General features: G+C 52.8%; 1 protein-coding gene across 7 annotated transcripts in view; it reads left to right on the forward strand.

The window, feature by feature from the left end:
* Window positions 1–16,126, forward strand: part of TTC7A (tetratricopeptide repeat domain 7A) — a 134,787-nt gene that overhangs the window by 100,470 nt on the left and 18,191 nt on the right. For 5 of the 7 annotated variants that reach the window (XM_003908604.5, XM_009184150.4, XM_021924806.2 and 2 more), the window contains 3 exons: window positions 4,908–5,024; window positions 8,469–8,566; window positions 10,587–10,721. In XM_003908604.5, the coding sequence (XP_003908653.1) occupies window positions 4,908–5,024; window positions 8,469–8,566; window positions 10,587–10,721 (350 nt within the window). Of the gene's footprint in view, window positions 1–4,907; window positions 5,025–8,468; window positions 8,567–10,586; window positions 10,722–11,736; window positions 11,792–16,126 lie in introns of all 7 variants that reach the window. The other 2 variants (XM_009184151.3, XM_021924805.2) reach the window with 2 other exon arrangements.

Genomic DNA, 16,126 nt, shown 5'->3' on the forward strand with positions numbered 1-16,126 from the left:
GATAAACGGCGGTTTCACCATCTATAGGCCAGGCTGGCTGCACACTGATTCTAGAATGTCTGACATTAAAAATGCTTGAAATGCCAGGTGCAGTGGCTCACACCTGTAATCCCAGCACTTTGGGAGGCCAAGGCGGGTGGATCACCTGAGGTCGGGAGTTCAAGAATAGCCTGACCAACATGCAGAAACCCTGTCTCTACTAAAATACAAAAAATTAGCCAGGCCTGGTGGCACATGCCTGTAATCTCAGCTGCTCAGGAGGCTGAGGCAGGAGAATTGCTTGAACCTGGGAGGCAGAGGTTGCAGTGAACCAAGATTGCACCATTGCACTCCAGCCTGGGCAACAAGAGCAAAACTCCGTCTCAAAAAAAAAAAAAAAAAAAAAAAAACTTGATATGAGTTTATTATTAAACTCTTAAGCCTAGGTGGCAAAAAAAAGATTATATACATAGTAGGGGAATGGAAAATGGTTTCCCTCCACCCTTCTAGGGAGGAGGGCTTTGACTGGGCTATGAATTAAATTGACATGACAGATTAATGGGAGAAAAAATGTATTTAATTATATACATATGCACGGAAGTCCCACTGAATATGAGATTCAAAGAAAGACCAGATGAGTGAAGCTTAATAGCATCTGGAGCTACAGAAAGGAAAAGGGGGTTGGGGTTCCCATGGGTGGCAGAGACAAGTTATAGGAGGGTGACAGAGAGGAGATGATGAATAAAGGTTCTCTTGTTATGCAGATAAAAATCTCTCAGGTGATAGAAGTTGTCAGGAGCAGCCCTCTTCTTTATAGATACTTTTACTATGTCGATTTCCCTGAGAGATGGAAGTTTCTAGGCCAGGCAGTGTGGCTCATGCCTGTAATCCCAGTGCTTTGGGAGGTTGAGACAGGAGAAACATTTGAGCCCAGGAGTTTGAGACCAGCCTAGGCAACATAGTGAGACCCTGTCTCACAAAAAATTAAAAAATTAGCTGGGTGTGGTGGCCCATGCCTGTTAGTCCTAACTACTCAGGAGGCTGAGGCAGGAAGATTGTTTGAGCCCAGGAGATCGAGGCTGCAATGTGCTATGATCACGTCACTACACTCTGCCTGGGCAGCAGAGCCAGACCCTGTCTCTTTAAAAAAAAAAAAAAAAAAGAAATTTGTTTTATAAAAGGGCAGCTTTTCAGAGCTACTTCTGTGTCTGCAGTTTCTTGGAATAACTAACTCAAAATATGCCGAAGTATATTTTGGGGTGGCATATTCTGGTCTCAAATAGTCATATTTTAGGGTGGTGTGTCCTGAGCCCCAAGTATATATATATGTATAATGTAATTAAGTGCTAATGGAACACAGTGCCAGACATTCAGAGAAGGACAGCGTGATTACATAGGGACATCTTGGAGGAGGGCTGGAGCCGTGGGATTGAAATAGTTTTTTTAGTCTCAGAATCCTTTATTTAAGTGGTGTTTTAAGCTCAGTTGGTTTATAAGACAGATAAGCAAGGGGAAGGGGAGCCCAGGCTTGCCTACTCTATCCCCAGCCCCAACTGCCAGCAGCCTCCCCTCAGCTTCGCGCAGGAGTCACAGCGTTCTGATGAGGCTGTGGCCACAGCTTCGATTCCTCCTGGCTGTGAGGGCCCCCAGAATGTCACCCACCAGCCCTGACGGCATGCCAGGGCTCCGCCAGGCTTCCTGCTTCCTGAAGACATGGGCTAGGCATTGATAGGTGGGTGAGTGGGCAGCAGCTACCTGTTGCAGTGGACAGGATGGAGAGGGGCCTGTGCTCCTTAGAAGAGCAGCTGAGTCGCTTCTTCTGAGGGTGTGGAGTTGTTTGCTGATCCCTGTTGGGAGTGGGAGAAAGTTCTGCAGTGAACTAGAGGCAAGCCAGCAGAGGCGCAGATAACCACATCCTGACATCAGGATGGGGGTGTGCACAGCCCCCATGGGGACACAGAAAGCCAGAGGGTGACATCTGGTTAGGAGCTGGCTGGGTATCAGAGGGGGAAGGGTGATCTCAGTAGAGGCTACAGCACAAGCACAGCACGACGAGTCCGGGAGCCTATTCCGAGGCTCAGGGAGCTGCTAATACCCATGTGATCAGTGTACCAGCACCCAAGGTCATGGGGAGGATGGCAGGAAGGGAGGGTAGAGCCAGAGCAGGAAGGCTGTGAAGGCCACACAGAGGCACAGAAGGCGAGGACCACGGGGCAGGGCTCTTTGCGGAGGAAAATCCCTCTGGCAGCGCTCACCTGCCAGCCCGAGGAAATCTCAGGAACAAATCTGGATCCTCCCAGGATCCTGGAGTGAAAGATCAGACCAGAGTGACTGGTGGAGCACTTGCCCCAGCCCAGAAAGGATGCGGTTGGGTTGAGAAAATCCGCTCTGGGCCACTCATGCTAATGGAATGTCAGCAGCTGCGAAGGTACAGCCTGCCTTTGGTAGAACTTACTGTGATGCCAGCTCAGTTTTCAGCCACTTCTTTGCCAGGCACATGGTGTGGTCGCGTCTGCCCTAGACCCATTCCGGCCCTCAAAGATGAAGAAAGTGAGAAGGGAGCTCTGGCAGAGAGAAGCGTGCTGAAGAGGCAATGCCTGCAGAGGGCCCGGGGAATGCAGCAGGGCTGGCCTGCCCAGGGAGCTGTCCCCAGGAATCAGCCCAGCCCAGGGGACTTGGCTGTCTGAGGGAGGGGCTTTCCCACCTCACTGACACCTACTGCTCCAACCAGCTGCCCCACCTTCCACACCCCAGCCTCTTCTCTCTCCCCAGCTCCCAGCCAAATCCCACTCCACCCTGCTTTTCACCAAACACCAGCTCCAGTAAGATCCCTTTCCTGTTTCTTCCCCTGCACTGAGTCTGATCCAAAAATACAGCCCTTGATTCTCTGGTCAATGTGTCATTTATAGTGCTCTAATTGTCTCGAAGGCAGCCATTGTGTTTTCTTCTCCATATTCCTGAAAGCAGAGGCCCCTGGTACTTGTGGAGTGTTGGATCCTTTGCAAACCTGGGGAAGGAGAGTACAGTGGCAGGACCAGTTGTCCCCAGCAGTTGCCCACTGGGGTCATTCCTACTCAGGGCTGTGTCCTGTGCTGACTGTGCACTCGGGTCTGTGCAGTCCATGCTAGGTTGATCCCAGTTTCTGCCCTTGGGACCTGATAGGCAAGCCAGGTGGTCCTTAGTTATGTTCCAAGACGGGTGCAGGGCATCCTAAGAATTGAGAGAGGTGGGATTTAAAGCCAGGCTTGGGATGGATGAAAATGAAGAGAAGAGGTGGTATCTGAGGGGCAACCTGTGTGCAGGGTCAGGAAAGGCATTTGGGGGATGCAGTGAGGAAGAAAAATTCTTGTCTAGAAATCCCCTCTTCTGAAGATCCTGGGGCAAATTCCACCCTCTTCATTCTCTACCAAGTTGCAATCTAAGAGACAAAGTGTGGAAAGACAGGCAGAGAATAAGGACATCAGAGGGCTTTATGAAGCTGGGAGCCCAGGTCTCAGGGCAGAGGCCCAACTGAGAGAGATCAGAGGAGCAGCTGCCAGGGCCAGGCCTGGCCTCGCCAGGTGGCGCCTGCAGCCTTCGCAGTCTGGGTGGGGACCCTCCGATGGAGCAGGCCTGTGTGCTACCCTCGGGCGGGCTGGTAGAACCACCGGGCAGTGTTCAAGTGCAGGGCCTGACAGTCCCATGGTCTTGCTCCTCAGCGGTGTTGAGAAGAAAGGGCCTCACTACTCAACCACTGGTGAGAAGCAGGAGGTGCTACTGTCTGGCCCTCAGTGGTTCAAACTCTCCGCAGGCTGCCCAGGCAGCTGGTGTGTGTTGGTACTGCTGGCAGTACCAAGGTGAAAATATGGCTGGACTTCCAATTTTTGCTATATAACCACTGCCTGGACCCCTCCAGAACCCCCAGACCTCCCCAGCATCTGAAGGGCCAACACCAGTCACAGCAGGGCCTCCAGGGCTCCACCCCAGCTCTTGATGAGCAAGTGTCGTGACTGGCCTGTGAGAAGCATTCTGGCTGTGCCTGCTGTGTCCAGGGCAGAGGGAGGGAGCCAGCCACCCCTCCTGGGGTCCTGCCTCCAAGTGGGACCAGCTCTTCTTCTCAGCCATTCTAAGGGCCACTCCCCACACTGGTCTTACCTCAGAGGACTTCAGGTTTTCAGGTCGAAAGAAATTCTGAAGTTGCTTGCTCTCATTGCACAGTAACTGTCCCTAAATGGTGATTGAAAAGGATTTCACGTCACTTTAATCCTATCGATTATGTAAGGGGAGCTGGCTATTTTGGGAAATCCAAGAAAGAATCCTTTGATAAAGCATAACACCGCCTTCTTTGTGTATCTCCAGGGTCAGGAAGCAAACTTTGCAGTTCCACTTAGGAGGTGTTGCTTGGGCACCTATACTATTGTGGCTGGCAAGGTGGGAAGCGGAGCTCTGTCCTTAGGGGACCTCCTTGCCAGTTCCTTGCTCTACCTTCACTCATGGATTCTAAGTCACTGTCTGGACGGGTCTCTTATCCAAGGTCCCAGGCTGGGCCCTGTGGGGAATGTGAGTGTAAGCCTGGTCCCACATTCAGTAGGCACAGGGCGTTGCTTAGTGGAGGATGTGGGTAGGAAGAGCAAACAGAGCAAGACCTCACAGGGCAGTGCTTCAGAGATGGGCAGGATGGCACGTGGTCAGGGGACACGGGGCATCAGCAGTGTGGGCACTGACAATGCTTCATGGGGTGCTTCATGCTTTGGCAGCCAAGATGGGAGAAAGTGAGGCACAGAGAGAAAGCAAGTGGTCCAGGGGCCTGGCAGAGGCTGCCGCCCTCATGACACTCTGCCTTCTGCAAGCTGGGGAGGTGGGCATGTGGGGCCGTCCTGGTGGGGCAGGATCCTCAAGTGAAAGTGGGCCCTCGCTGGGGTGTGCTGATGGCCGCTCCCTCCCCACAGCCTGATGTTCACCAAGGTGAAGCTGGAGCAGGCGCTGAAAGGCCCAGAGGAAGCCCTCGTGACCTGCAGACAAATGCTGCGGCTGTGGCAGACCCTGTACAGCTTCTCCCAGCTGGGGTGAGTGGCCGTCGTTATCTCTTGGGTTGCCAGAGGGTGGTTGCCAAGGCATCAATCCACAGCTGGGTGGCCACCATGCCTGCCAAGATGGGGAGGAGAGGGAGGCTGTTGAATGAAAGCATGGAACTTCTTGCCCACGGAGCTTTTCACATCTGTAGTCCAATTTGAACCTCCTGACAGTCCTCTATGAAGTACATAGAGACCCTGGGTAGGACATTGAGGTTGAGGAGTGGTAAGAAGGAAGAGAAATCATTCTTGAGCGCTGGAGCTGGGTGCTGGGCTTGTTCCTTTATCTTATACCTCAGCTGCTTACAGCTTATGCATTATCAGATTTTATTCCCAGCCCAGTGAGGAAACTCAGACACAGAGACTTTATATATAGCTTACCAGAATCACTCGCCTGGTAAGTGGTAGTGCTGGGACTTGAACCTGGGTCTCCTGAGTTCCAGCCCATGGAGGCTGTCACTTCTTTCCTCATTCCATTTGGAGGCTAGAAGAGGAGGAGGAGGTGGAGTCCTGAAGGGCCACCCCTTCTTCCCTAATCACCCACGCTCTTCATACCTCCTGTCTCCTGCTGGAGACCCTGGCCTGGGATCTGGATCTTTCATGGGCCAGAGCAGGGCAGTCATGTCCAGGCTGAATCTGCAGAAAGTCTTTGCTCAAACCCAATGGGACTCCTAGGCTTAGCCTATGTGGCCCAAAGGGAAAGAGGGCCTCCTGCAGGTCAGGGGCCCTGCCTCTTCCTGATCCTCTTGTCCTTCTTTGAGATAGCTGGCTGTGTCATCTCCCCAAGGCCTCAGGGGACACCCGCCTAGTGTGTATTTGTGTTTTCACAGAGACTCTGGGAGCCCAGAAGGCTTCCAGACTCCCCAGAGGAACGTCTGTAACAGTGAAATTTACAGAGGAGGGTAATCTGATGGAGTAAAACACCTTGGGCAGAGTCAGCCCTCACTTTGCAGGCCTGGGAGACCAGGGCAGAGCAGGACCAGTGGGTGGAAGCTGCCAGAAGGACACTCTGGGGTTGAAGGACTTTTCAGAATGGGAATGTGAAGCCACCTGGCAACTGGATGCATGAGGCCGAGGGCCACACTCTGGGTAAAGGGACCTGCATACCGATGACCTTTTTCTCCTGCTCACTGGCTGTGGCCACACAAGCAGGTGCACAACCCAGCTCCCCTCCTGCAAGGGGGTTGCCCTGGAGCTGGCTGCTCTGTTCCTGCATCCTTATCTGGATGACTGCTTGTCTCTTCCTCCAAGTGGTCAGTCGTGGTGGGACCCCTCTGAGCTGCAGCCTTGTCTCCCAGCATTGAAGACCTGGCCTGTGCCTCCATTGGAGCAGCAGAACTGCAGGCTTGTCACAACAGGAAGCCCCTAAGTACCTCTCCTTGGCTGCCCCAAACTAGATTTTACAAGCCCTGGTTTCTGATCTGTGGCCCCAAGTTCAGAAAAGAATCCTCCCTATCTCCTGGGAAAGCCAGGAGGATACTGGATCCAGGCTTCTGGTCCAGATAGCCCTGTCCTACACTGGGGGTAAAATCTAGTTTGGGGTAGCCAAGGTTTAAGACCACAGCTTGCAGGTCTGGCCTAGCAGACCTTCACTATCAGCCACACCGTCCACTGCTTTGCTTGGGCCAGCCCCACACTGCTGGTCTCATGTTCTAATTGCCCCTCAGGCCCTGTCCAGATACCCCTCCTTCATGGAGCCACCGACCACCCAGCCTCTAAAATGTTTCTTTCAACCCTCTCATGTGGGTTTTTGCTGATTGTTCAACTTGAACTGTCCCTTCTCCCCATCTGGGCTGTAAGGTTCCTCAAGGTAGGGACCATGCTGTATGTTGGCCTAGAACCAAGCGTAGTCCTGGAGATGGACTCTTTCTGGAGCCCTAGGAAAGGCCCCTTCACGGGATGGGAGAAAGAGTAGGATGGGAAGCTGCACCCAGCCCTGCTTCACGCCAGCCCTGCACCAGATCTGCCCACATTGTCTCATTTACTCCCTATGACCACCTTGTGTGATGGACATTCTCATGATCATTTTCAAGATGAGAAACCTAAGACTTAGAAAGGTCAAGTAGCATTGCCAAGGGTCACAAAGCTGAGAAGGGTGGCCCATGATTCCAACCTAGTGTTTCTGGCTTTTTTTGTTTTGTATTGTTTTTATTTTTCTGAGACAGGGTCTCGCCCTGTTGTCCAGGCTGGAGTGCAGTGGCATGATCACAGCTCACTGCAGCCTCTATCACCTGGGCTTAAGCAATCCTCCTGCCTCAGCCTCCCAAATAGCTGGAACTATAGGCACTCACCACCATGTCTGGTTAATTTAAACATTTTTTGTAGAGATGGGGTCACACTGTGTTTTTCAAGCTGTTGTTGAACTGTTGCCCTCAGGTGATCCTCCTGCCTCAGCCTCCCAAAGTCCTGGGATTACAGGCATGAGCCACCATGCCTGGCCTGTCTCTGGCTTTTTTGCACCACACTTTGTGCCTCCTGGGAATGGGAAGAGGTGGGAGAGGAAGGGAATCAGCCCAGAGCCATTGTGGTTTTATAGATGGTTTCCTCTGATGCCCACTAAAATTCCCAGGCCCAAGCTGAAGCCAATGTGAGCCTGAGTTAGGATGGCAAGGACACCCCTGGTATTCTTTGTGGGATCATCATCTTGGTGCTTCTCTGAAGGAAAGAAACCTTCTTGCCCTGCCTCCTCCTCTCCTGTGCCTTCTGCTTCTCTTCTCTAAGTTTCCCCAGTTGACAGGGTCAAAGGTTGTGGGCTTCCTCGGTAGTGGGAATGTGCTGGCTGGGACTGCTTGTGCCCTGGGATGGCCACGGCAGGCTTAAGCTGGAGGCTATTTCCTGGTTCCCCCCAGCCCCCACTCTGTGAAAAGAGGAACCCCTCCCCCCGCCAGCAATATAGCAGCAGGGATCTGGGAAATTGGGGACAGGGGTTGGGGGACAAGATGGGATCTCCATGACTGTTTAATCTGCCACCCCAGGGGCCTCTGCTGGCTCCTCTGGGGACACCCTGGCAGCCCAAGGAATGGAAGCCTGAGGCAGGGGGTGGCATCTGGGCCCTTTTTCCACAGGAGTTTGGGGGTTGCAGCACTTCTGGTGCCCTGTCAAGACCAGGCTTTCCTTGGCAGTCAGTCCACAGTCCCCACTCTCTGCCTGGCACTCTGCTGGATGTTGCTTCCCCTGGCCTGGGGAGCTTCTGACCTTACCCACTTCAGAGAAGACAGTAGGGAGGGTGGGAGAGTTTCCAGGCCTCAGCCTGTGTGGCATGCTACCTATGTTGATCCCTTCTGCCTCTCTGGTGATATTGGTGACTTCAGCTCTGTCTTTGGGACTGAACCCACAGCCCCAGAGCCTGCCTAGAGTGAGGCTGTCCCATTCTCCCTGTCAGTCCCTGTGACGCTAGCCCTCTACCTTACCGGACCCTGGCCCTCTTTTGCCTTCTAGAGGCCTGGAAAAGGATGGTAGCCTCGGTGAGGGCCTCACCATGAAGAAGCAGAGTGGCATGCACCTGACTTTGCCTGATGCCCATGATGCAGACTCTGGTAAGAATGAACTCCTTGGGCAGCTGTGTGCATGGACCCACAGCTCACGCTCCCAGCTTGAGAGCACCAACATGGAGAGGGGCACCTCCTGGCCGGGCCAAGCCCACCACTGGCTCCTTGCCAGCTGCTGCCCAGGTGCTAAGGAGCTACCCTTGGGCAACTTCTAGGGCTGATCTTGGCTCTGGGTAGGGGCTGGCTGCTGGTCCCACAGCAGGCGGTGGGCAGGGGAGGAACCCTGCCTCCTGCATGGGGGTGAAAAAAGAGGAGCCTGGCTGGAAAGGTGGCTGTGGAGCACAGAAACCATTTCCCCTTAGGCTCAAGCCAGAGGCCACAGTCCACCTAATGTCCTCGGCAGATCAAGTCAAATATAAAAGAATGAACTGAGCTCTTTACAATTCTAAGCTGAAAGCAGACTCTTTGCTGGAAAAACTCCTCCTGAAACCCATGGCTTGTGAAATTCGAATGAGTTCAGGAACTGCAGACTTACATTTTTCAACTGAGGACCTGCTTAAAGCAGAACACCTTCATTAAAAACACAAGAATGAGTCATGGGAAAGAAAGTGTGAGCGGAGTTGTATCTAGTGGAATTGCTCGTTTTTTTTTCACTTCTGTGGACATGAGCCAAGGTGCACCTTTGTTGTCAAGTGACAGAGTTGATTTCAGAAGCCAAACCTAGCACCCGACTTTAGAGGCACATCTCAGGGGTGTATGGCTGTATGCAGAGCTTCTGTCTCCCAGGAGGGAATGGTTAAGGTAGGGGGGAATGGTAGCTCCCTTGCAATTAAAGAGGGAAGAATCGGCCGGGCACGGTGGCTCAAGCCTGTAATCCCAGCACTTTGGGAGGCCGAGACGGGCGGATCACAAGGTCAGGAGATCGAGACCAGCCTGGCTAATACGGTGAAACCCCGTCTCTACTAAAAAAATACAAAAAACTAGCCGGGTGAGGTGGCGGGCGCCTGTAGTCCCAGCTACTCGGGAGGCTGAGGCAGGAGAATGGCGTAGACCCGGGAGGCGGAGCTTGCAGTGAGCTGAGATCCGGCCACTGCACTCCAGCCTGGGCGACAGAGCGAGACTCTGTCTCAAAAAAAAAAAAAAAAAAAAAGAGGGAAGAATCATGAACAAAGTTATTAGGACTCCACGTACACTTGTCTCATGAACTGAAGTCATCCGTGGTTTGCCCTGAGGTCTCCTGAGTTTATTGGAGCCTTTATTGCCTCTGTGACAGAGAGAGAGAAAGTGCTCACATTTCACCTGCATGGGAATTATAAATGTCAACAGCTTATGTATCCTGAACCGGAGCCCATGTCACTCAGAACTGCCACTGGGAGAGGTTTTCCAGAGGGCAGTATTCTGACTTGAGCTGCTATCCAAGGGTCCTTCTCAGCACAGCCTTGAATGGGGACCTTTCTACAAACAAATGAGAATATGCACTTGTGAAAACAGAGTGAAAATAGCCAACGGAAGAAAAGAAAAATCACTCCGAATTTCACCACCTAGACCTTAATAAATGACCTTTCAGACTTTTTTCCATGCCCATATTTCTTTTTTATACAAATGTGGTCCTGTTCTTTTGTAACTTGCTTGTTTTCACCTAACTATGTAGTGCAAACATCTTTCTACATTGATATCTGTGTTTGTACTTTGTTATTTTAATGACCGCAGAGTCTGGGATGATTATACCCCCACTTATTTTTAATCAGTCCCTATTGTTGGACACTGAGGTCATTTCTGTTGTGTTCACGTAAAGAGCATCTTTGTCGACATTATTGTTTTCCTAGGAATAGATTCCTAGTGAGATCTCTGCCTTATTGTCCTCCAAAGAGCTCCCCTCCCCAGCTGTGGGTGAGAGGACATAGTGGACCCTCCCTAGTAGGTCTGTGAGCTGCTTTCTGGCTGCCCAGCCACACCACCCTGTTTCGGGGTACCCTGTCTCCCCATGGTGCTGGGCAATGACTGCTCCTGGAGCCTGCAACATGTGGACCTCTGACCACTGCTCAGCTCATGCCCTCTTGCTCTGCAGGCTCCCGGCGGGCTTCATCCATCGCAGCCTCCCGGCTGGAGGAGGCCATGTCAGAGCTGACTATGCCCTCTTCGGTCCTGAAGCAGGGCCCCATGCAGCTATGGACCACGCTGGAACAGATCTGGCTGCAGGCTGGTGAGTGCCCTAGTCCCAGTGACACACACAGCCTGTCTGCAGGCTACCCATGCTCTCGGAACCCTGTCCTGGAGAAGGGAGCGTGGGGAGGTGGGGACTCCTTGCTAGGCCCACACGGGTTATGGAGTCCTCGCCTCTGGCAGTGCGTCTCCTTCTCTGCCCAGTGGAGATGGTGTCTACCTCCCTGCCTGGGAGAGCTTCCCTGGCAGCAAACCCAAACATGAGAGGATCGGAGGTCCTGAGAGGCCACATAGATGGACAGTTGTCTCGGTCTCAAAAACGGGCTTCAAACCCTAGAGAGCTCAGAGAGGGGAGGTGTGGAGGCCCCAAGAAAGAGAGGGCTGGGGTTAGAATTCATTGAAGGTGGAGGAAAGACTGGTAACTTTGAGGTTGCCATTCAGGTGACAGTCCCTGTTGGTAACTAAGTGGTACCATTGCCACCAGGAGTCAGTCTGAAGGCCAGCCAGTGTTGAGGAGGCAGGCTGCAGGAAGCCTGGCTCCAGAGTCCCACAGACCTGGGTTCTGAAGGCGGCCCACAATTGGCTAGCCCTGATCTGAAACGAGCCAATGTGTGACACAGTGAGGGTGGCCATTACAAGCGCTCAGCAAAAGGTGTTTGGCTTGTGTCTTGTCCATGGCATGGCAGTCATGGTGGAGGAAGAGGCAGCATGGCCCCATGGACAGCGAGTGTCCTAACACCAGCTGATGAATGCCCGGGAGGGACTCGCTGCCAAGAGTTTAGAAAATTTACCCTGACAGTGGTGTGAGAGGTGGATCAGAGTGGAAAGAGAGAGAACCAAGGCCAAAGATGACAAGTACCTGAATGAAATAAAATGGCAGCAGAAGAGAGAGGAGGAGGATAGGCTAAATGGACCCCTAAAGTACCCCAGGCCAACACCCCCTTGGCCTAGAGCTGCCCAAGCGAAGTTCTGGGCCCAGGAGCACCTCTTACATTTTCTCTGATTACCCTCCTCTCTGCTCCTTCCCCATCATGGGGGTGCGCTGTTGTCCCTAGGGGGAGTTGGAGAAGAAACCGAAATGATGATCTGTTACTGGGACATGGGGATTTGGTAAGTCAGAGTCAGAATGTGCTTGTTAGCTGAGAATCTAAGGTTTCCCACTGCATGTTCCTCACATACGGACACATTAGTATGCAGCACACCCCCACTCTCCCCACTGTAGGTTCTGAATCTGCAAAAAACACTGGACAGGATTCACAGGAAGGCTAGACATGGGAGCAGTTTAACAATGCAGAAACTGCCCAGTTAGCAGCTCAGGGTGCCCTCGGAGGCTGCACTTGCTCCACAGTCAGCTTGTTGGGTCTTAAGTAGGAAGAGGGATGTTGAAAAATCCAGAGGAATAGTAAACAAGGCCTTGCCTTAAGCAAAGATTCCCGTCTTCTTCTAAGACTTCTAATGACTTTTAAGACTTCTATGACATCTTCTAAGACTTCTAAGACTAAAATAATGACTTCCAACTTCCAAGGGGCTGCATGGAGCCCCAGCCCCCCCAGATTCGCACCCATGCTGAGGGCTTCACCAGCTTTAAGGAATGCAGCATAACACAGTGATCAGATTCTGCAGTTGTGGGTTTCCTGTGCCGGAGCTCCCAGGCCTTTTGTTTGAATTATTTGCCTTGGTTTTTTTTTTTTTTTTTTTTTTTTTGGCGGGGGTGGGGGTTGGTGTTTTTTTGTTTGGTTGGTTGGTTGGCTGGCTGGCTGGTTGGTTGGTTGGTTGGTCGGCTGGTTGGTTTTTTGAGTCAGAGTCTCACTCTGTGGCCCAGGCTGGAGTGCAGTGGTACAATCTCAGCTCACTGCAACCTCCACCTCCCAGGTTCAAGTGATTCTCCCACCTCAGCCTCCTGAGTGCTGGGACTACAGGTGTGCGCCACCGTGCCTGGCTAATTTTTTGTGTATTTTTAGTAGAGACGGGGTTTCACCATGTTGGCCACGCTGGTTTGGAACTCCTCACCTCAAGTGATCCACCCACCTTGGCCTCCCAAAGTGCTGGGATTACAGGCATGGGCCACCGCGCCTGGCCTGATTTGTCTTGTTTGTTTACTACCATCATCACAAGCTTGCTTGCAGTTTTCAGACTGTATTGCTGTATACTAGGGATACTAGCATGTTCTGGTAACTCCAAGTAAGGTTAAAGGCCCTCCTGAAGCCCGTAATTAGACTTGGGAATGTCAGTAGAAACACACGCTCTTCAGTCATTCGCATATGAGCCTTTCTTCTCTGGTCGTTATCTTAGGTATTCACTCCACAGGAGAGAACTCCGAGAACAGCATCTGAATGCTTTGAAAGTGGCGCCGCGTCAGGGTCAGGCAGTGTAGTATTAGGAGACCAGTGTGGGTGCATGTAAGAACAGATCCAAAATAGCAGTGTCTTGCACAAGGTGGATGCTTATTTCTTTCTCATGTAACAGTTTAGAGATGACAGCCTTGACTGGGACAGCGACTTTTCTGTCCCTAGGGTATCACTGTCGTCCGTGTGGTCCAGGATGGCTCTCTGCCACATTCACATTCCAAGGCAAACGATTAACAAGGAAGAAAGGCACCCCCTTCCCTATAAGGACATGTCCTGGAATTGGCACACATCACCTCCCCTCATGATCCATTGGCCAGAACTTAGTTATTTGACTGCCTCTAACTGCAGAGGGCTCTGGCAGATGTCATTATTCCAGGTGTCCCATTAAAAGTCAGGGCATCAGGCTGGGCACAGTGGCTCATGCCTGTAATCCAAGCACTTTGGGAGGCCGAGGCAGGCAGATGGCTTGAGCCCAGAAGTTCAAGACCAACCCAGGCAACATGGTAAAACCCCATCTCTACTGAAAATACAAAAAAAATTATCTGGGCATGGTGGTGCATGCCTGTAGTCCCAGCTACTCTGGAGGCTGAGATGGGAGGATCACGTGAGCCTGGGAAGTTGAGGCTGCAGTGAACTGAGACTGTGCCACTGCATGCCAGCCTGGGCAATGGGAGTGAGACCCTGTCTCAAAAAAAAGCGGGGGGTGGGATCTATCCTGCTAGAAGAAGGGGAGAGTAGACTGGTGACTGGTGCATAGCCGCCACAGCCAAGAAATGAACATGAGAAGGTGTCCTGGCTCTTTCATTCTGAGCATGAGAGAATTCCAGGGTAATTTGCACCCCCTGAGCCCTCTCCCCTCCCCTGGCTGCCATCATCACTAGCAAGCATCTACCAAGCACCTGTTGAATGGAGGGCTGCCAGGACCAGATCACCAGGGCAATGATCTCCCTAAACCGCCTCCCCAACCTGACCCAGGCTAAGAATATGATCAGCATCCCCACCCCCTCCCACCCTGCCTAATGACTCCACCAGCTGCAGCAAATTTGCAGGAAGGGAAAAAGATGTCTTGATCATTTTGGAAGGAGCTAATCCCCCTGGTTTGGTTCAAGATAAATTGCATCCCAATCTGTTTGGCAGTAAGTTCCATCATGAATTCACTCTTTAGTTGAATTCAAAGGGACTGTCGTAGCCTTCCTCTCTCATCTCTTGCCCTCCTCCCCTCCCTTCTTCAAGCCTCCTTCCAGTTCCAGTCCAGTATGAGAAGCTGATGAATGGTACCCACTTGAGAGACGGGCTGCAGGGCAGTACCTCTTGGGCAGCGGGTCTTTGTGAAAGTGAGAGAGGCACAGAGTCCCATAGACGCTCCAAGATCTGAGTGTTGGGAGAGGTGCTTTCCCTAAAAGCAAGAACCACCCCTTCATCCCCCATGACCCCCCATGATCTCAGGTCATGGCTCTGGGAGCTCACAGTGCACCAGAGTGGGAGACGCATGTAGGGAGCGTTCCCCTGTCCTGGAGGTCCAGGGGCTCATGGGCAGCTCTGGGCTTTCTCTAGGTTTAGGGGAAGCTGGCCTGAGTCTCAGCTCCCCGATGCCAGACTCCTGTGGTCTGGTGCTGGTGTCCTGGCCTGCAGTTGGAGGCCACCCCAGGTGTCTCCTGGGCAGAGTTGGGGGGCTGGGGTGGGGTGGCCAGTGCTGTGGCTGAAGCAAGTGTTTATGATGAAGCCATAGTCCAGGGAGAAGCTGGTGCTCGTCCTTGGTCCTGCATGCTCCTCTACTCTTTGTCATCCTTCCTGCCCCCTCCTGTCTTCATTCAGTGCCTTCTTCCCACATCCTCCTCTTCCCTAGCTCCAGCTTTTTCTTCACTCCTCCCAGCTTCCCGAGTCAGCGAGGCTACTCAGAACAGGCCCATGCAGCCCCTGACTGCCTTGTGCCCTCTGGGTCCCAGGGATGGAGGATCTCAGACCAACCTGAGAACTCCCTGCAGACCTTTGGATTCTCTGTGTTGGCCTGGGCGTTCTCCATTCTAGCCCCCTTGGTCTTCACTCTCCTTCCTCCCTTGCCCTCTCCCCACCTTCCTTTTCCTGGACATTCATATGCTCTGAGCGACTGATGCTTATTTCCTTTGGGTCACCAAAATGGCCCCCACTGAGGATCAAGGCTAGCCACGGTGAATTTCTTTGGGGGGCCTAATCTATTTTTCTACTGCCCTGTGGCTCACCTCTCTGAAGTCAGGGGGAGGGTCTCTGTAGGAAGCACACTCACCTGGGGAGGCCCTAAGAGGTCTTAGGAGTGGGCCCAGGCTCTCTGTACCCTGCTCATCAGCACAGGGCCAGCCTGCGGGCAAGGCCATCCCTCCAAAGAGGGTATGGAAATAGCCCATGGAAAGTGGGCCCATCCCCCTGCCTGGGGTGGGAGAGCCTCGGCTTTGCTAGGAAGACTGGAATCAGCTCTGAGTGCAGGGTTAGACCAGGATGCCTCAAAAAATAATAATAATAATAAAAGGGCCTCTTGCAAAGCTCCAGGGAACAGATGTTTTCCATTTGTAGCCTGCCGAGAGAAAGCACAGAGGGGAGAGGGGTGGAGAGAGATGTAGGGAAGAGGAAGAAAACCGGAGACAGACAAGCAAGAGAAGAGGTCAGCGGGTAGGCAGGAGGATGATGAGAGCAGAGAGAAAATCAGAAAGGGGAAGAGAGAGTGAAGGAATGGAGGGGCCCCTTGACGCTAAGGGTGCAGCAAGGTCCTGTGTGCTGGGCTGATGACCTCGACAATGAAAATTCAAGGAAAATGTGGTGCCCTGGCCAGAGGATGCTGGAATGGGTGTGGGCACCACTGGGACCTGGCAGCCAGGGCCGGGCTGGGAAGGATCAGGGCCGTGGGTGGATGCGGTGCCCCAGGGCTCCTGCAGCCGTCTGACCATGGCTGGCAAAGCGTCGAGCAGGAGCCGAAGGCATCTGCTCAGGAATACTGAGACTAGCAAGGGGTGGTGCACTGTCACCCCAGACCTGTGGGCCTGTCTGCAGGTCAGAGGCCTACCCTGGAGGCTGGCCCTGCTGGGCACTGTCTGCCAGGCCTCCAGAAGCCCACCAGAGGCTTCCC

Source organism: Papio anubis, chromosome 14, assembly GCF_008728515.1.
Source record: "Papio anubis isolate 15944 chromosome 14, Panubis1.0, whole genome shotgun sequence".
Classification (NCBI taxonomy): domain Eukaryota; kingdom Metazoa; phylum Chordata; class Mammalia; order Primates; family Cercopithecidae; genus Papio; species Papio anubis.